Source organism: Acipenser ruthenus, chromosome 43 (assembly GCF_902713425.1).
Source record: "Acipenser ruthenus chromosome 43, fAciRut3.2 maternal haplotype, whole genome shotgun sequence".
NCBI classification, from domain to species: Eukaryota; Metazoa; Chordata; class Actinopteri; order Acipenseriformes; family Acipenseridae; genus Acipenser; species Acipenser ruthenus.
Window position 1 is genome coordinate 7,011,040 of NC_081231.1, and position 21,665 is coordinate 7,032,704.

The window sequence follows — 21,665 nt, forward strand, 5'->3', positions numbered from 1 at the left end:
TCCACCATCAGAAGGACACTGGGCAAAAATGGGATTCATGGCAGAGTAGCAAGGCGGAAATCATTGCTCACTAAGAAGAACATGAATGTTCCTCTCAAGTTTGCCAAAAAGTACCTGGATGATCCTCAAGAGTTCTGGAACAATGTTCTATGGACAGATGAGTCAAAAGTGGAACTTTTTGGCTGACATGGGCCCCGTTATGTCTGGCGAAAACCAAACACTGCATTCCACAGTAAGAACCTCATACCAACGGTCAAGCATGGTGGTGGTAGTGTCATGGTTTGGGGATGCTTTGCTGCATCAGGACCTGGACACCTTGCCATCATTGAAGGAACCATGAATTCTGCTCTGTATCAGAGAATTCTACAGGAGAATGTCAGGCCATCCGTCCGTGAGCTGAAGCTGAAGCGCAGCTGGGTCATGCAGCAAGACAATGATCCGAAACACACAAGCAAGTCTACATCAGAATGGTTGAAGAACAAGAAATTTAAAGTTTTGGAATGGCCTAGTCAAAGTCCAGACCTAAACCCCATTGAGATGTTGTGGCAGGACCAGAAACGAGCAGTTCATGCTCGAAAACCCACAAATGTCACTGAGTTGAAGCAGTTCTACATGGAGGAGTGGGCCAAAATTCCTCCACGGCGCTGTGAGAGACTAATCAATAACTACAGGAAGCGTTTGGTTGCAGTTATTGCTGCTAAAGGTGGCGTAACCAGTTACTGAGTCTAAGGGGGTGATTACTTTTTCACACGGGGGCATTGGGTGTTGCATAACTTTCTTTAATAAATAAATGAAATATGTATCACATTTCTGTGTTATTTGTTCATTCAGGGTTCCTTTTATCTAATATTAGGTTTTGGTTGAAGATCTGATAACATTCAGTGTCAAAAATATGGGATCAATAAGCTACTATCAACCAAACGAGCAAGATGGGCCAAATGGCCTCCTCTCGTTTGTAAACTTTCTTATGTTCTTATATATCAACAAGTTGTTGATGCCCTCTTAGAACTGACCAAATACAAATAAAACATATAGTGTTTTATTTGTTTGCATCTTTAATATTTAACACAACAGTAAATCTAACACAACTTAAAAGAAAGGAGAGTATCTCTGACAGCACGAGCCTCCTCAGATCACTGCTATCCAATTGAAACGGCTGAGGTAACCTTCCCCCAATCTGTCTCACAGGCAGCCACTGATTCCTGAACACCTCATTTTGTTGTTTACATGAGTTTGTGCAGGATACAGCAGGCAGTGGCAATTTTGGGAACTAACTCATGCTGCACTTCTGTCCCTTTCATCAGTATCCGCCACCTCCCTTTCAAGTGCCCACTACCTGTATTTGCCCAAGCGTGGTGCTGAATGCTTCCTCAGCAGCTGTCAGCTGTCCGGACGAGTAGGGTTTCATAAGCCAGGGAAGTAGTATAAGCTGCATCCCCAATATAAAGGCACACCCTGATCTTCTATATGCTGTATTGCCTGAATGAAAGGGAAACATATAGATAATGTCTCCGCCAGTTTTCATCCATGGGGATCTGCAATACCTGCGTTGGTCCGTTTCATATACCTCCCAGTTCATTTTTAATGAATGAGTCGTAAGATAAATTAGTGAAACAGATTCAATACTAACGACATGGAACCCCACCAATGACATTTAAAAAATAATTTGGTCAAGAGCAGAAAACACATTATTAACCAGCCAGGCACAAGGTATTTTGCTTTATTACAGCAGCTTAGATTCACTTGTGTACCAGTTCTCTGCGCATGGAAACCGCATTTTCACAAAATGTCACAAGTAATCTTTAAAAACAGCATGAGTACTTTAGGCATAGCTGATTTACATATCAACCCCCACCTTTCCCATTCATTTGCATGACGTCGAGTGAAAAGCCTGGTTTACTCGAGTAAAATAAACTGAGAAAATGGAAACCCCAAAAAAGCATTTTAAAAATTGTCACGAAACTCTGGTTTGAAGCTCACTAGACCAAGCCTTTGCAGTGTATTACCAGTGGTTATTTGATAAAGCCTGTTTCATTTTTTGTGGTGTTTTATCGAGTTCTACCAGTTAAAACCAGAAACCCTATATAAAATATAAACAGCATATAATATAAAGTAGAAAAATATTCTGAAACGCTAGCCTCATCTTGCAACACAAAAGTTTTCAATTTCAAAAACAATAGAACAAGAAGCCTTTTGTTTATGGTGCCTTGGGTGGGGTGGGCGGGATATTGCTGACGTTGGCTGATGTATAAATAAATACCTGAAAATATCTGAGCTTTTACAATATAATATATTGTCAGTGTGCTCCATGACAATCAATGACCTGCTAAAGAGTTCAGTTTAGAGTTTTTATTGTGAAGGACCCCAGTTCTTCACACAATCACTTTCTTGAAGGTTGACTATATCATGACTGGAGGCTGGTGAGCAACAGGGCAAAGGGAGGAGAGTGCATTTAGCATCAGGTGATTCAACACCAGCATTGATTAGGAAAGGCAACAATAGGAGGGAGGGAGAAAACTTTCACGGGCAAATACTTCCTGGAGGTGACTATATAAGAGAGAGAGAGAGAAGGAGAGAGAGATAAATATCAGTATCGACTGGAAGTTGCCCTGGATAAGGGCGTCTGCTAGAAATAAATAATAATAATCGTCATTCTCAAGGGGAAAGACTCCCTCAACACTACGGTGACAGTACAGAATTAAAGAAAGGAAGGAAGAAACAGAAAGAAAAGAAGAAAAAGGATAATTTGCTGCAAAACATAATAAGAAAGGAGGAGAGAAAGAAAAATATTGAAGGAGAGAAAGACAGAAGGAAATAAAAAACGAAGGAGGGAAAATGGCAGTGGGTTATGTGAGGATGGCTCTGGCTGTGTTGTTGCAGCTCTCCGTTTGGCTCCCGGTCTCTCTGCAGTGCTGTGAGTACACAATGAACCGCTTGCTATTAAATAGCTGAATAATGAAGACTTTGTATTAACTAGAATAGAGAGAGACAGTGTGTGTCTGTCTGTGTCTATGTGTGTGTATCTGTCTGTCTGTGTCCGTGTGTATCTGTCTGCCTGTGTATATGTGTGTGTGTGTCTCTGTGTGTGTGACGGTTGTGTTTCTCATTTATTTGATTATTTGTTTATTTAGCAGACGCCTTTATCCAAGGCGACTTACAGAGACTAGGGTGTGTGAACTATGCATCAGCTGCAGAGTCACTTACAACTACGTCTCACCCGAAAGACGGAGCACAAGGAGGTTAAGTGACTTGCTAAGGGTCACACAATGAGTCAGTGGATAAGGTGGAATTTGAACTGGGGACGTCCTGGTTACAAGCCCTTTTCTTTAACCACTGGACCACACAGCCTCCTAAATGAAATATAAATGAAATATAAATTTATCATTATATGTAATAGAAATCTCTCAATGCAGTTTCAATGAGTATTTCCTTCAGCCCCTGTATCTTTCATTAATGTGTTGTGCCTCTCTCTCTCCCCTCCCTACCTCTCCTCCCTCTCTTCTACTCTCACCTTCTCTTTTCATCTCTCCCCCTTCTGTCCTCCCTCCCTCAGCTGTCTCAGCGAATCAGACAGTAGAGGTGACTCGGCTCCTCAATATAATGGTCCAATCAGAGAAGAGCAGTGCTGCCAATGGCTCCACCCCCAATCCCAGCATCCTCCTGGCTCTGCGTCTGGCCAGCTATCATGACAGGGACACAGAGAGATGCATGCTGGGCAGACTGCAGGCTGATGCAGTGAAGAGAGTCGAAAAAGGTAAAGTGACTCAACAACCAACTAAACTACCAACTAAACTACTGTAGCATGTCTTTATATACAGCTACATTGATGTTAATTTGACTGTGCCACCTTGTGTTTATTGAGGACAAGGACGTCGAGTGGTTGGTTCCCACACAAACTCTTTTATCCAGGAGAAATCAAGCAATCATGCACCAAAAATAATCTTTACAAGTTTTAATTAATAATTGTTTTCAAAATCTCAAGCACATTAACAATAATGTAAACAATATGACAATTCCACTTTCAGTTCACCATCTAACAACTGTCTAGTAGATACATATAGAGGTGATACAATAAAACAAACTCTTAATCTATCAGTTTCTTACAGTGAAGTTAATTAAACTAGTTACCACAGATTATATTATTGCAGTTTATATAAAATACTTGGATCTATCAGTTTCATAAAGTCTCTCCGCATTCCAGCTCCAGTCTGCAGCGCGGAATCTCCTTCACAAGTCCGGCTCTCCCTCTCACAATATTCCTCCGCATTTATAAAGGCAGTAGATGATTGGCAGGGCGGGGAGATCAAGCAGCGAGCCGCTGGCAAGCAGAGCCGTGGAACGGGAGACGCGGTTGCTAAGGAACGGGGGGGGGGGGGGGAATTGGGCAGACAGTCCTTCAGCCAATCGGAGTTTCGCTCGTATAGTTCCATAGAGGAAAGAGAGAAAGTAGTTTAGGGGGGTCCAGTGAAGCAAATACCTCAAACCACACTCGAGATGAGAAATAATAATAAAGAGCTGTACAACAAAACACACATTTATATAAATAAATCAACACACACACACACACACACACACACAATACACATTTATCAAATAATAATATGAGAAACACAATCCACACGTGAATAATAAAATAATAATAATAAATAATAATAAATCAGACCCTACTACACTACCAACCAACTATACTACAGACTAGCTACCACCTAACTTATTACCACATACTGTAACTACTACTACCAAGTAGCTACCAACTAACCAACAATACTACTAACTAAACTCACAACTAACCAACGATACTACTAAACTACCAACTAAATAACTAAACTACAAACTAGCTACTAACTAACAACCCACCAACAAACTACATTAACATTAAACTACCAATTAACTACCAACTAACTAAACTAGCTAGTAAATAACAATGAGCAAACTATACTACTAACTAAACTACTAATTAACTACCAACTATCCAACTATACTACCAACTAACTAACAAAGCTAAACTAATATAAAACGTATCAACCCAAACTAAAAACTAACAACTATCTAAAATACCAACTAACTACCAGCTAACTAACTAAACTGCAAATGAACTACCATTTAACTAATTAAACTACCAATTAACTACTAACTAACTAACTAGCTAAACTACCTACTAACTAACTAAGTGCAAACTAACATTTAACAAACTAAACTACAAAAAAACAACTAACTTTTCTCCTGTCTCCTCTCCTCTCTTACTCCTCTCTCTCTCTGCTCTCTCCTCTCCAGGCCTCACATTCTCTTCCGGCACCGTGGCTCTCTACTGTCTGGCTATGCAGGGCTGCTGTGCTGACCCGTCTCTAACTCCAGCCCCAGGACTTAAAGGGGGGAAGAAAGCCCTGGACCTGAGAAAACTGCTGGAAAGAAAACTGAAGGAAGAGATTGAGAATATCGGTGAGAGAGAGGGGAGAGGGGAGAGGGGAGAGGGGAGAGGGGAAAGACACCAGATATCATGTTTTAAAATGTTTAAACGAAAGTGAACACACAGTAAAGCACAGGGAAGCATTGTAAAGCACAGAGAGGTCTGGTAAAGCATAGGGAAGCATTGTAAAGCACAGAGAGGTCTGGTAAAGCATAGGGAAGCATTATAAAGCACAGAGAGGTCTGGTAAAGCATAGTAAAGCGTTGTAAAGAACAGAGAGGTCTGGTAAAGCATAGTAAAGCATTGTAAAGCACAGAGAGGTGTGGTAAAGCATAGTAAAGCATTGTAAAGCACAGAGAGGTATGGTAAAGCACAGGGAAGCATTGTGAAGCACAGAGGTATGGTAAAGCACAGGGAAGCATTGTAAAGCACAGAGAGGTCTGGTAAAGCATAGGGAAGCACTGTGAAGCACAGAGAGGTCTGGTAAAGCATAGGGAAGCACTGTGAAGCACAGAGAGGTCTGCTAAAGCACAGAGAGGTATGGTAAAGCACAGGGAAGCATTGTAAAGCACAGAGAGGTCTGGTAAAGCACAGAGAGGTATGGTAAAGCACAGGGAAGCATTGTGAAGCACAGGGAGGTCTGGTAAAGCACAGAGATGTCTGGTAAAGCATAGGGAAGCATTGTAAAGCACAGAGAGGTCTGGTAAAGCATAGGGAAGCATTGTAAAGCACAGAGAGGTCTGGTAAAGCACAGGGAAGCATTGTAAAGCACAGAGAGGTCTGGTAAAGCATAGGGAAGCATTGTAAAGCACAGAGAGGTCTGGTAAAGCATAGGGAAGCATTGTAAAGCACAGAGAGGTCTGGTAAAGCATAGGGAAGCATTGTAAAGCACAGAGAGGTCTGGTAAAGCATAGTAAAGCATTGTAAAGCACAGAGAGGTGTGGTAAAGCATAGAAAAGCATTGTAAAGCACAGAGAGGTATGGTAAAGCACAGGGAAGCATTGTGAAGCACAGAGGTATGGTAAAGCATAGGGAAGCACTGTGAAGCACAGAGAGGTCTGCTAAAGCACAGAGAGGTATGGTAAAGCACAGGGAAGCATTGTAAAGCACAGAGAGGTCTGGTAAAGCACAGAGAGGTATGGTAAAGCACAGGAAAGCATTGTGAAGCACAGGGAGGTCTGGTAAAGCACAGAGATGTCTGGTAAAGCATAGGGAAGCATTGTAAAGCACAGTGAGTTCTGATAAAGCATAGGGAAGCATTGTAAAGGACAGAGAGGTCTGGTAAAGCATAGGGAAGCATTGTAAACCACAGAGAGGTGTGGTAAAGCATAGGGAAGCATTGTAATGCACAGCGAGGTCTGGTAAAGCACAGAGAGGTCTGGTAAAGCATAGGGAAGCATTGTGAAGCACAGAGAGGCAGGTAAAGCAGAGTGAAGCATTGTAAAGCACAGAAAGGTCTGGTAAAGCACAGGGAAGCATTGTAAAGCACAGAGAGGTCTGGTAAAGCATAGGGAAGCATTGTAAAGCACAGAGGTCTGGTAAAGCATAGGGAAGTATTGTAAAGCACAGAGAGGTAGGTAAAGCATAGGGAAGCATTGTAAAGCACAGAGAGGTATGGTAAAGCATAGGGAAGTATTGTAAAGCACAGCGAGGTCTGGTAAAGCATTGTGAAGCACAGAGAGGTATGGTAAAGCATAGGGAAGAATTGTAAAGCACAGAGAGGTAGATAAAGCACAGATAGGTACGGTATAGCATAGGGAAGCATTGTGAAGCACAGAGAGGTATGGTAAAGCATAGGGAAGAATTGTAAAGCACAGAGAGGTCTGGTAGAGCACAGGGAAGCATTGTGAAGCACAGAGAGGTCTGGTAAAGCACAGGGGAGCATTGTAAAGCACAGAGAAGTAGGTAAAGCACAGAGAGGTCTGGTAAAGCATAGGGAAGCACTGTGAAGCACAGAGAGGTCTGGTAAAGCATAATGAAGCATTGTGAAGCACAGAGAGGTCTGGTAAAGCACAGGGAAGCATTGTGAAGCACAGAGAGGTATGGTAAGGCACAGGGAAGCATTGTAAAGCACAGAGAGGTCTGGTAAAGTATAGGGAAGCACTGTGAAGCACAGAGAGGTGTGGTAAAGCATAGGGAAGCATTGTGAAGCAGAGAGAGGTAGGTAAAACATAGGGAAACATTGTAAAGCACAGAGAGGTCTGGTAAAACATAGTAAAGCATTGTAAAGCACAGAGAGGTATGGTAAAGCACAGGGAAGCATTGTGAAGCACAGAGGTATGGTAAAGCACAGGGAAGCATTGTAAAGCACAGAGAGGTCTGGTAAAGCATAGGGAAGCACTGTGAAGCACAGAGAGGTCTGGTAAAGCATAGGGAAGCACTGTGAAGCACAGAGAGGTCTGCTAAAGCATAATGAAGCATTGTGAAGCACAGAGAGGTCTGGTAAAGCACAGAGAGGTATGGTAAAGCACAGGGAAGCATTGTAAAGCACAGAGAGGTATGGTAAAGCATAGGGAAGCATTGTAAAGCACAGAGAGTTCTGATAAAGCATAGGGAAGCATTGTAAAGCACAGAGAGGTCTGGTAAAGCATAGGGAAGCATTGTAAAGCACAGAGAGGTCTGGTAAAGCATAGGGAAGTATTGTAAAGCACAGAGAGGTAGGTAAAGCATAGGGAAGCATTGTAAAGCACAGAGAGGTATGGTAAAGCATAGGGAAGTATTGTAAAGCACAGCGAGGTCTGGTAAAGCATTGTGAAGCACAGAGAGGTATGGTAAAGCATAGGGAAGAATTGTAAAGCACAGAGAGGTCTGCTAGAGCACAGGGAAGCATTGTAAAGCACAGAGAGGTCTGGTAAAGCATAGGGAAGCATTGTAAAGCACATAGAGGTCTGGTAAAGCACAGGGAAGCATTGTAAAGCACAGAGAAGTAGGTAAAGCTCAGATAGGTATGGTAAAGCATAGGGAAGCATTGTGAAGCACAGAGAGGTATGGTAAAGCATATTGAAAAAACATATATTTTTAATATATGGTAGAAAAGTATTATCCTTATATTTTTCATATATATAAATTGGCCCCTTTTTTATATATTTAAAATATATGGGATTGTGGCAATGTGCCCTGCCCTTGTGTGTGTTATATGTTGTATGTTGCGTGTGGTGTGTTAAATGTTGGTGTATTGTAGTTGGTACACGGGATATAAATGGGTGTGTGCAGCATGAGTATTTAAATTGTATAATTATATTTAGGCACGGGATTGCTTCACGTGCATTTAAAGTATAGTATGTGAGCACGGGGTTGCACATAATTAGTTCACGTGCTGGGATTCAAGTGAATAATTAATTAGTAATTGAATCCCAGCACAACAGTATATATAGATGCATATTTGTTTTACTCAGGGTTGTGTGTTCAGGGCGAAAGAACGGGAGAGAACGAGAAAGATAACGAGAAAGTGAGCAATTGCTACGTGGTGCTGGAGGACCAGCACAGTACGTGTTTGTTTAGTGTTCGTCCCTGTTTGTTAGTGTTTGTTCGTTTTTGTTTGTCGCTTTATTTTGGCTACCAGTGCCGTGCTCTGTGTTTTGTGTTACAACCTTTTTTTTATTTTCTGTCTGTATGGTAAAGCACAGGGAAGCATTGTTAAGCACAGAGAGTTATGCTAAAGCACAGGCAAGCATTGTAAAGCACAGAGGTATGATAAAGCATAGGGAAGCAGTGTGGAGTAGTGGTTAGGGCTCTGGACCCTCTTAACCGGAGGGTCGTTGGTTCAATCCCAGGTGGGGGACACTGCTGCTGTACCCTTGAGCAAGGTGCTTTACCTAGATTGCTCCAGTAAAAACCCAACTCTATAAATGGGTAATTGTATGTAAAAATAATGTGATATCTTGTAAGTCGTCATGGATAAGGGCGCCTGCTAATAAATAAAGAAATAATAATAATAATAATAATAATAATAATAATAATAATAATAATAAAGCAGAGAGAGGCATGGGAAAGCATAGGCAAGCATTGTAAAGCACAGAGGGGTATGGTAAAGCACAGGGAAGCATTGTAAAGCACAGAGGGGTATGGTAAAGCACAGGGAAGCATTGTAAAGCACAGAGAGGTCTGGTAAAGCACAGGGAAGCATTGTAAAGCACAGATAAGTATGGTAAAGCTTAGGCAAGCATTGTAAAGCACAGAGAGGCATGGTAAAGCATAGGTAAGCATTGGAAAGCACAGAGATGTATGGTAAAGCACAGGGAAGCATTGTAAAGCATATTGAGGTATGGTAAAGCATAGGGAAGCATTGTAAAGCACAGAGAGGTATGGTAAAGCACATGGAAGCATTGTAAAGCACAGAGAGGTATGCTAAAGCATAGGGAAGCATTGTAAAGCCCAGAGAGGTATGGTAAAGCACAGAGAGGCATGGTAAACTTTGGCAAGCATTGTAAAGCACAGATAGCAGTGTGGAGTAGTGGTTAGGGCTCTGGACTTTTGACCGGTGGGTCGTGGGTTCAATCCCAGGTGGGGGACACTGCTGCTGTACCCTTAAACAAGGTAGTTTACCTAGATTGTTTCAGTAAAAACCCAGCTGTATAAATGGGTAATTTTATATACAAATAATGTGTAAAAAAATAATGTAATTGTATGTAAAAATAATGTGATATCTTGCAACAATTGTAAGTCGTCCTGGATAAGGATGTCTGCTAAGAAATAAATAATAATAAAACTAATTATAATAATAAAGCACAGAGAGGTCTGGTAAAACATAGGGAAGCATTGTTAAGCACAGAGAGGTATCGTAAAGCACGGAGAGGTATAGGAAAGCATAGGGAAGCATTGTAAAGCACAGTGAGGTATGGGAAAGCACAGGCAAGCATTGTAAACCCTTGGTAAACCTTTATAGAAGTCTCTCTCCCCTCCCCTTTCTAGATTCCAAACACGTCCCCCTCACAAGCTATTATCAGGTGGGCCTTGACATACTGGCGCTGTGCATGATGGGAAGACCAGTGACATCACACACCGTGCAGCGTCTGATTGAAGCTTCGGATAATGGAGGATTTTCACACGGAGAGATATATTCAGTGGGTAAGAGAACTATAGAGATTGGGTTAGGGTTCGAGATTGAAACTCAGGGGGACTGTCTGAATCATGTTTGGTGCCACTGCTGTATAATATATAAAATGGTGGAGATTATTAAACCTCTCTCTCTCTTCTCTCTCTTCTCCTCTCTCCTCTCAGACACAGCCTCGGTTGCAGTTCTAGCCCTGACCTGCGTGAGGCGCTCTATCAACCCGCCTAATCCTGTGGTTCTGCGTCTCAAGATCCAGAATGCTCTTAAACGTCTGATCAAGAACATTCTCCAGGAGACAACGAGTGATGGATTGATCGGGAACCTCTACAGCACAGGACTGGCCATGCAGGTGATAGAGAGGGTAGAGAGGAGAGAGGAAAGAGGGCAGAGAGGGGAGAAGAGAGGGTGGAGAGGAGAGAGGGGAGAGGAAAGAAGAGATAGGAGAGAGTAGAGAGGGTGGAAAGGGGAGAGGGAAAAGGGGACAGGAAAGAGGAGAGAGGGTGGAGAGGAGAGAGGGGAGAGGGGAGAGGATAGGGTGGAGAGGTGTGAGGCAGGGGCTGAGGGGAGAGGAGTGAGGAGGGGGTAAGGGGAGAGAAGAGAGGGGAGAGGAGAGAAGAGAGAGGAACCAGTATATGGTAGTGGGGATGCTGGTCCTGTCTCTGCTGACAGGGATGTTTGAACTCCATATCTATAATAAAGACTGACCTCTTATTAATAGCAAGCAGAAGAATAAATAGCCCAATCCCAGCCACTATCACTGTATATACTTATGTACATCACTTCCTGTTGCATTTATGTACATGACTTCTTGTGTATTTGCGTTGAGTTGTATTCTAATGTGTTCATGCACCCAGACATTGCAACACTCTTTATAAATTAACAAGCAATTTTATTCACTCTAAAATGTTAAATATTGTTGGTCCAGTGGCTAAAGGAAAGGGCTTGTTACCACTGTGTGTGACCTTGAGCAAGTCACTTCACCTCCTTGTGCTCCATCCTTCGGATGAGACGTAAAACAAACAAAGTCCTATTATAAGTGACTCTGCAGCAGCAGCAGTTGTTGATGATGATGCAGAGTTCACCCCCCTAGGCCACTTGTCTCTCTCTTTCTCCCCAGGCCCTGTCAGTCGCCTCCACCTACAACTGTTCCAGAACGTTCCAGACTGTTCTAGAGCGGGCTGGTTCCGGATCCTTCGACAACCCCATGGCTGCTTCTCAGATCACCCCCTCACTGGAGAACAGAAACTACCTGGGGCTGAATAAGCTAGACTGCAAGGAGTTTAAAAGTGAGATAGCGAGAGCGAGATAGTAAGACAGAGAGAGAGACAAGACATCAGATACACACAACACACAGACACAGAGAGACACACAGAGCACAGTGAAAGAAAGAAGGAAAGAAAAAGAAAGAGAAAGGTGACAGTATGTGTGTGTGTGTATATATATATATATATATATATATATATATATATATATATATATATATATATATAATATCTCAGTCGAACTGAGTGTGCGGGATGAGCTTGAGCATACATACACACATACACACATATATAGGGTGATTAGAAAACGAAGATCACCTGTAATATGGTTTCTTCATAAAATGATGAACTCCACACACAGAGTGAACTCCCAGTCTCCATGTCGCCTGGGTCAGGAGAAAAAACGATCTCTTTCCTAGAGATCCTTTATATAATCCTTTCTTGCGCCAAGTAATATCCCTCCTCTATAAAGCCTACCCTTCCTGGAGCATCTATGTCCACATTTCCAAAACCAACTACCCGAGGTTAAACCAAGAAAAGGGGGAAGGAGGGTGGAATATAGGCGTGTGGAGTTCATCATTCTACGAATAAACCATATTACAGGTAATCTTTGTCTTCTTACCTCGTATTAATAATAATAATAATAATAATAATAATAATATTATTATTATTATTATTATTTATTTCTTAGCAGACGCCCTTATCCAGGGAGACTTACAATCGTTAGCAAATACATTTCAAGTGTTACAAAACAAGTAATACAATAAGAGCAAGAAATACAATAACTTTTGTTCAAGTGTGAAAAACCACAATTCAATAATACAGCAGATAATAGTGAAAGTTACATCAGGATATGATTAAATAGTGATAGTTACATCAGGATATGATTAAGTACAAAATACTACAGGTTAAACACTTGGCAGATTACAGTATTCTGAAGTACAGGATTAAATGCAGTAAAATAGGGGGCAGATAAGAGCAAAATAAAGCACATTTAAATTAAGGGTGATAGTGTCCCGGTATGATGAACTCCACAGGCACAGAGTGAACCCTACCATAGGAAGCAGAAAAAGAGTGGTAGGTTAGATAGTAGTGCCTGAAGCCACAGATAATACGGAGTGAGCAAACGTTGGCTGAGAAGAAGATACATTTAAGTTGTTTTGTAAAGGTCTCAGAGGAGGCCCACATGGCTGCATTGCAAATGTCTTGAAATGGGACATATTTTAAATGTGCCCATGTAGTAGCTACCCCTCACTGAGTGGGCTTTTACTGGTCCTGGAACCGGTTTCTTGTCCAGGTTATAACAAAACTCGATGCAAGATCCAACTGGAGATTGTCTGTTTGGAGACAGGTTTACCTTGATTTTGTGAATTGAAAGCTACAAAGTGCTGTCCTGGTGGTCTTTTTTGATGGTTCTATGAATGTAGACAGGTAGTGCTCTTCTGACATCAATTAAGTGATGTCTGGCCTCTGATTTTGATTTATGTGGTTTGGGGAAAAAATCATGAAGAGTTATGATCTGATCTAGATGGAACTGTGTCACCACTTTTGGCAGAAATTGATGATTATGTCTGATCCTGTCCCTGAAGATCTGGAATAGGGTGCATCAATGACCAGTGCCTGTATTTCACTTATCCTTCTTGCTGATATTATTGCTACCAAGAATGCTGTTTTACAAGCGAGGAATTTTTGGTTGCATGTTGCCATGGGTTCAAACGGCGGCCCCATGAGTTTTCAGGACTAGACTGAGGTTCCATTGTGGAAGGATATGTTTCCTTGGAGGCCTTAGGTGGTTAACAAACCTAGGTAAATCCAGGAATCCAGGTAGAATGCTCGATATTGCAATGATGTGCACTTTGATGGAGGAGAGTGCAAGAGCTTTATGGAGTAGGTAGCACAGGTAGGATAAAAACTTTGGTAGATTTGGTGGCCCCCCGAGTGGCTCATCTGGTGGAGTGCAGGATACACCCTATAGCCTTGATGTCGCTGGTTCAAGTCCAGGCTATTCCATTGCCGACCGTGGATGGGAGCTCCTAGGGGACGGTGCACAATTGGCTGAGTGCCGCCCGGTGGGGCTGGGAGGGTTAGGTCGGCCAGGGTGTCCTCGGCTCACCGCGCACCAGTGACCTCTGTGTTCTGGCGGGGCGCCTGCGGGCTTGACTGTGAGCTGCCCAGAGCTGTGTTGTCCTCTGAGACTGTAGCTCTGAGGTGGCTGCATGGTGAGCCTGCAGTGTGTAAAAAAGCAGGCGGCTGATGGCACACGCTTCGGAGGACAGCGTGTGTTCGTCTTCACCCCTCCTGAGTCAGCGCAGGGATGGTAGTGGTGAGCTGAGCCTAAAAATAATCGGACATTCTAAATTGGGAGAATTGGCAACTACTAAATAAAAAATAAAAAAATAAAATGTTGGTAGATTGATGGTGTGCAAAGATTTTGAGTTGCACCAATGGATGAATTCCTTCCATTTACCTGTATAGGCTTGAAAAGTAGATGCTTTTTTGGAAGCCAGTAAGATCTTGGTTACTTGTTCAGACAGCCCCTGATCTAATAATTGCCGCTGTTCAATTTCCAAGCAGCTAGTTGTAACCATGCTGGGTTGTTGTGCAGCATCCTCCCTCTGTTCTGAGACAGCAGATGGCGGGTCACTGATAAGTGTATTGGCCCGGCTTTTGCTATCTCTTGTATTTCCGAGAACCAGAATCTCTTCGTCCAGTAAGGAGCTACTAGGATGAGACTGGCCTGGTCTCTTTTCACCTTTCTGAGCAAAGCTGGAATTAATGGCAGGGGAGGATATGCATACATTAAACTGGTTAACCATGGGATGTCTACTGCCATGGCTGCTTCTTGTTGGAACCTGGAGCAGAACAGTGGCAGTTGGGTATTTTCTGCTGTGGTGAATAGGTCTACCTGTGGTTGACCCCAGTCTGTGAGAAATCCATTGTAAAACCAATTCCAGATCCTTAAGGCCAGGAGGCACAGTTCCAATGACTGTGCCTCCCTGGTGATTTATGTATTGTACTGACGTGGTGTTGTCGATAAGAACTAGACGTGTTCCTGTTTTAAAACTGGTGCAAAGTGTTTCAGTGCCAGGAAGATTGCTAAACGCTCCAGATGGTTTATGTGGTGGTTTCTTTGGTGACCAGGTTCCCTGTACTTGTGCTTGCTTTAGGTGTGCTCCACACCCTAGTAGGGAGGCATCTGTATACAGGTGGAGTGCCAGATGTTGCTGAGACAGCTGTAGCCCGCCTGTTACTCAAGGTGAGACTCGCCACCATTTTGCTTCTGTTGCCGCTTCCAGAGACACCTTGATGCAGTGAGAGTCTGGAAGAGTTGGGTTCCATGAAGATAGGAGACCATGTCGTGTGTGTCTCATGTGTAATTGTGTGTTTCTTACCAGAGGAACTGCTGCTGCCATGTGCCTCAGAAACTGTTGAAAAAAGTGTGCCGATAGCCTGGCTCCCACATTGAAATGACCTGCCAGCTGTCGAATGGTGGTCACTCTCTCCTCTGGGAGATACACCTTCCCTGAGGTTATGTTGAAATGGGCCCCCAGGAACACCAAAGACTGTGCTGGGGACAGCAAGGATTTTCCCTGTTTACTAACAAGCCCAGGTCCTGAAACAGTTGAAGGGTTGTATCCCTGTGTTCTAATGCCCTTTCCCTGGATGGGGCTCATGTCAACAAGTCATCGATGTAGGGGTAAACGTGGATGCCCTTGTTTCGTAGATGTGAAGCGACTTCTACCATCACCTTGGTGAACACTCTGGGGGCTGTGGAGATCCCGAAGGGAAGCACCTTGAATTGGTACATGCCTTCCTTGATGGCAGACCGAAGGTATTTCCTGTAATTGTTGTGTATTGGAAGATGAAAATAGGCATCCTTGAGGTCTATCGAGACCATCCAGCCTCCGGGTTGAACTGCCTTGATGACAGTGTCCAGATACCATGCTGAACTTTTCTGTTAAGATGTATTTGTTCAGGCCTCTGAGGTCTAAAATGGGTCTTAACTTCCTGTTCTTTTTGAGTATTAAAAAATACCTGGAGTAGTGGCCCTGCCTCTGCGAAGATGAGGGGACCAGTTCTATGGCATGGGAAAGAAGCATGGATCTTCTCTCCTCCTGTAGAAAGACCCCTTGTGGACCTGTCCAGTCCAGTCGCATCCAGATGATCCCTGTTGCTGGTGGGTGGGACCGGAATGGTACTTTGTAGCCGTGTTGTATGAGTCCCATGACCCATGGGTTTGATGTTATTTTCTGCCATTTTTTTTTTTTAAATATGAAACTCTTCCCCCTACTGGCAGAAGTGAGGGGTGGGTGTAGAGGGTCTGCCTCTACCTCTTGCAAAGCCACGGAAGGATCCATATGGTCTGGAACCTTTTCCCCTTTGGAACCTGCTCTGCCCTCCAAGGGTTGATTGTGTTGGCTGAGGCCTGAAAAACCTTTGCCTATTAAAATACCCCCTATTAGGGGGTATAGTTTTGCCTGTTGTTGAGCAGGATCTAATGGCTTGCCTTGCCTCCTTCATCTCTGTTAGGTAATCCTTGAGGTCAGTGCTAAATAGTAAGTCCCCTTGAAATGGTAACGCCATGATCTTGGATTGTGTGTCAGGAGTTAAGGAGGATGTTTTCATCTGAAGAACTCGTCGTGCAGAGACAACACTTGCTACAGCTACATGCTATCACATGCCTCTTGCAGCTGGATTTTTGCAGTATTTTTTCCCTCTTCTGCAAGCTGCATGGTGAGTTTGATGTTCTCTGGAGTAGGGGTCTGTAAGGCAGCAGACACCTGGCTCCATAATTTGTGTTGATATTTGGCTGTGTGGATCTGATAATTGTAGACGGGCATATTGCAAGTGGAGGCAGTGCAGTCCTTCTTCAAGAAGGTATCAATTTTCCTGTCTGCACCCACTGGTGTAGAGGATTTGGAGGATGTGCTGGTGGTTGGTGTAGACATTATAGTATCTATTTTGGGCTGCTTAAAAAGATGTTCTTTGTGTCCAGTAGGTACTCTATAGAATGTATCTACTCTGTGTAGATATGATGGAGCACATGCAGGTTTTTTTTCCATAAAGCCTCAATGGGCCTCCAGACTGCCTCATGGAAGGCTTGTTTAATGTTTGCATCTAAGATGCTCAGGACATCATCCTCCTTAACTAAAGTCTGGGTATTAGCGTTGAGAATATCCTTCTCAAAACCGCCTGTGCATTAGTGTGTACCATTGAAACAACTTCTCCAGTTGCTGACACGTCATCATCAGGGGCGTTGTCCATGACGTCATCATCTCCCATACTGCGAGTGTCAGCACAGTAGTATTGGTCTTGTGCACTCCAAGCTGCTGCAGCTGTGTCAGCCACCGGTGTTACCCTGCAGAGGTACAGGTTGTCTTGAGCTTTCTAACTATCCTTGGTTAGCAGGGGCAGGAATTCCTGTGGAGTTGTTGGCTGGGTAGCCTCGGTGGGGTCTCGGTAATGGCCGCTGCATCTCTCTCTCTGCTGCCGTGGGAATGAGTGGATTTACTCATTCTCTTTCTTGGGGGAGAACGGGCAGAGCTTCGACGCTCTGTGGAGCTGCTTTGTCTTTTAGTTAACATTTTAGCTGATGAAGTTTGCCAAAAAAGGATTATATAAAGGATCTCTGGGAAAGAGACTGGCTTTTCTCCTGACCCAAGCGACATGTAGACTGGGAGTTCACTTTGTGTGTGGAGTTCATCATACGAGGTAAGAAAGTTTACCACATCAACGCACCATATCTCACAAACGGTAGGGCACAGGGAGGTGAAATTGCATACGGTTGTTAAGGGAACCATGGGGACACAAATGCCATAGTTATTAATTGTTGTCACCAGGGGGCACCACTATGACCTTCCTCTGATAGTCACAAGTGTTCAATATGTGCTCCTTCATGATCCAGAATGAATTGCATTCATGTGACAACAGACATTACGGCAGCATTACACATCTCATCAGGTATGCTGGCCATCTCCCAGACAATGGCATCCTTGAGGTCCAGAATTGTGCGAGGGATCCCTCGGTACACGCGTGACTTCAGGTACCCCTATAACCAGAAATCCACTGGTGTAAGGTCCAGTGAATGAGGTGGCCATTCACAAGGAAAGTGACGTGCAATGATTCTGTCCTGAAAGTGCTCCTGCAAGACGCGTTTCACCTGGTTACTAATATATGTGGAGGGGCCACATCCTGCATGAAGACTGTAGTGTTGATCACATCTTGTTGCTGCAGCATAGGAATGACATGGGTTATCAGCATGGTGTGGTATCGTGCAGCAGTGACTGTGTATGTTTGAGGTCCCCTTACCTATGGCGCTTCAAAAAAGAACGGTCCAATAACAAAGTCAGCCGTAAAGCCACACCACACTGTCACTTTAACATCATGTAGGGGTCTCGCAAATGTTGCATGTGGATTAGTCTCCTCAGATAACACAGGTGCGCGTGTTCACACTTCCAGACAGGGTGAAGTGTGGTTCATCCATCCACAGGATATTAGCAGGCCACTGGTCATCCAATTCCAGTCGTGCCAAGAACTGCAACGCAAAATCGACACGTCTGATGAAATCTGTCTCCTCCAGTGCACTTGTGCTGGGAGATTGTGCTACAGCATGGCTGATCTCAGCGACAGTTTCAGTTGGTGTCGGTGGTCTGCCATTACGAGGCTTATCACAAGTACAACCTGTTTCCTCAAATGTTTTGATTAACTTGTGAACAGCAGCTCTTGAACACGGCCTGTTGCGGATGTTACGCACTCGATGGTTGCAATTTCACCTTCCTATGCCCTACCGTTTGTGAGATATGGTACATTGATGTGGTAAACTTTAATCACATTGTGTGTGTGTGTATGTGTGTATATATATATATATATATATGTATATATATATATATATATATATATATATATATGTATATATATATATATATATATATATATATATATATATATATATATATATATATATATGAGAGAACGAGAGAGAGAGAGACCAGTGCAAGAAATAAAACCAATTTCTTTACTGCCCTTTCATCTGTATAGAGAACCCTGCTGATTCGCCGCTGCCTCTAGTGCCTCTAGCACCCCCCGCTGCCCAGCAGGGTGTACTGACCGTACACTACACAGTGGAGGACGGCCTTCGCTACACCTTCAATGACCTCATCGATGTGACGGTCCCCACGGGGTCCTCGCTGCTGCGGGTCATGGAGGAGGCGGCCAAGATATCGCCTGCAAAATTCAGGCACGAGAATTCACCATAACTATGTATTTCTTTAGAAACTGCACAGGAGCTGCCTAGGAAGTGTGGGTGAAACACATTTACTAAGAATAAGGTTCCGGAACTGAGAGCTTTCTTTAACCCAGTGGAGTGCCAGATACCACAGTTTTACAATGAAAATCCATGTTTGCTGTAACTATGTTTCATTAAAAACTGCACATCTGAGAGCCATGGAGCGAATGGAAGATTTAGGGTTAATGTAGGCTTCAAGGATGGAAATAAGACTCCTGTTGTGCAGCACTGTGAACCATTTCTGGTTTCACTATGAGTTTAATAAGACACACCTGAGCTTGTTGCTAATCAAGCCACTAGTAAAACCTGGAATGGGTGGCACTGGTCTTATTACCAAACCTGCTTTATTAGAAAAAAAACAAAACATAACCACCATCTCGTGCACAGCTAGCATATTGCCAGCAGATTAAAACTCTAAAGTGTTAGATCACTAGATAACGCTGGCTTTTATTTCTATAAAGACTGGCTGATCTAACCTGTCTATGGCAGCGCAGCTAGAACTGAAGAGCAGCTCCTGAACTCACAGGCAAAGCAACACAGACTCAGCAAAAAAAAAAAAAACAAAACACAGTGTTTGAGTGACTGCAATATTAATAAGCGCTTGGAATGATTGCAAACCTCATAAAAAATGATAATCACATTTTCATACTGGTTTCTAGGTTCACTGTGGAGCAAAGCAGTTGGGGTCCATTTGTCACCAGTATCCAAGGTTTAGCTGGGAACACGGAGGAGCGAACATACTGGCAATTTCTTACTGGGAATACCACTTTGGCTCAAGGTACAGATCTCAGTTTAATTAGAAGATTGCCTGCCTGACTGTCTCCTCCTAAACTAATAGAAGTGTCCAGTTGACCCCCTTTTCCCTGTCTCTGACGGTACAAGAATACTGTCGGTCTCCTCACTAAACAGAGAATCTGTCCAGTCGACCCCCCCTTTCCCTATCTCTTATGGTACAAGACTACTGTCTCACTAAACTAGTACGCTAAGGCTGTATTTTTACACATGTGAAAAATAAAAACAGTTAACGTTTGCCTGATTGACACACTGCCTGTCGCACTGCATTCAGGAACCTGGCAGCCGGTTCAGTTTGCTTCCTTCCTGGTAAACGATTGAACACACCCTGCAGAAAGCTGCACCATTTCTTTACAGCGTCTTCAACGAAAAACACACCTGCTGCTTCAAAGATTGGAAACATATTTCTGTTCAAGATTGCTCTGTCCAGTACAAGAACGGGACATTTTTAAAGTGTCTGTATATATATAAATTTAAATTAATACAATAAAATTAATGTACTTTTCCTTTGCTGTTTCAGGAGTTACTGACTATAAGCCTCATGATGGAGAATACATCGTGGCAAAATTCTCTAAATATTAATTCACATGTATTGTCATGTATTGGTGGAGGTTGTGTTTAATTATCACTTATTTTAATCCCATTATAATTCTATGATTCAATTTCCTAATGCAATAATCAATAATATAGTCCCTTATAAAAGCATCCCACAGTAAAAGCACAGGAAAGTGTAATAAAGCACAGAGGTCTGGTAAAGCATAGGGAAGCATTGTAAAGCACAGAGAGGTATGGTAAAGGATAATGAAGCATTGTAAAGCACAGAGAGGTCTGGTAAAGCATAGGGAAGCATTGTAAGGCACAGAGAGGTCTGGTAAAGCATAGGGAAGCATTGTAAAGCACAGAGAGGTATGGTAAAGCATATGGAAGCATTGTATAACACAGAGAAGTCTGGTAAAGCATATTTAAAAATGGCAAAATAATAAATAAAAAGTAATAAACAAGTTTAGCAACTTCAAAACTAAAATGTCTTGTTTTTTTTTACTGTCCCCTGTGGAGATGGAGTCTCTCACCTATCAATACTGTGTACCAGTCTAACATTAAATACAAGCATACAACTCACTTTAAAGCAAACTGAAGACACTGGTTGGGAATAGTTACAGGATAGTGATGTGTTAATTACCAAAACGATCTATTTATTGCAAAATAACACAATCATTGTTACAAAATAACGCAACAAATATCCTTTCTGGTGCTAATGAGCTTCCGTAGTCCTCCTTGTGTTTGTATGATGCTTGCAATCATGGTTAGACTCCTACAGAAAATAGTGAGTGGAATATATGGGTCAATTGCAGTGAACAAAAAGCTGTGGAAGATCCCGTGGTTAGTATCGCAGGACTAGACTAAACTAGTATGCTTGTAAGCACCAATTGCAACGAACTCCAGAAGATGACTGCTGCCCCCTAGATGTTACTGATTTAGGGCACTAAATTAAACCACCAAGCTGTTTAAACTAAGTAGAAGAGTTACTGTACTTGTGGCAGTAGCCACACACAGTGTTGCAGGAAATGCATCACCTGCTTATTCATAATTCTGAATAGCAGAGCCTGGCAGGCAATGTCTTTTCTTTTTTATTATTAGCTCCTTTTTTGCTTGCCTTATATAGTTATTCCTGTCTCTTATTGTTAGAGCTTTTCAGGGCATCTATATGTTTCCATTCAATTGGTTTGTTTTACCTGTGTTTTTTTTCATTACCCTTTTACTGGGGGTTTTACGGTAATGATTTGAGCTTGCTCCTTTTTTCCCTCCACGAGTCACCTGATGGGGAAAGGCCTTGAGTTCCTGTTTCCTGTTTCCTGTTTCCTGTTT

At 42.9% G+C, this 21,665-nt stretch overlaps 3 protein-coding genes across 4 annotated transcripts in view; 2 read left to right on the top strand and 1 right to left on the bottom strand.

Moving 5' to 3' along the window:
* The window catches only part of LOC117424012 (butyrophilin subfamily 1 member A1-like), a 403,039-nt gene that overhangs the window by 254,095 nt on the left and 127,279 nt on the right, over positions 1-21,665 (top strand). The gene's annotated exons all lie outside the window — the stretch shown is intronic.
* Positions 1-21,665, bottom strand: part of LOC131709363 (zinc finger protein ZFP2-like) — a 319,568-nt gene that overhangs the window by 62,885 nt on the left and 235,018 nt on the right. The window lies entirely within an intron of this gene.
* LOC117404856 (transcobalamin-1-like) lies at positions 2,257-20,545 on the top strand. The gene is made up of 9 exons (XM_059011889.1): positions 2,257-2,914; positions 3,554-3,754; positions 5,275-5,439; positions 10,319-10,474; positions 10,628-10,809; positions 11,578-11,746; positions 18,761-18,959; positions 19,667-19,785; positions 20,320-20,545. The coding sequence occupies exons 1-9, from the start codon at positions 2,836-2,838 to the stop codon at positions 20,379-20,381; spliced, it is 1,332 nt and encodes a 443-aa protein (XP_058867872.1). The 5' UTR covers positions 2,257-2,835; the 3' UTR covers positions 20,382-20,545.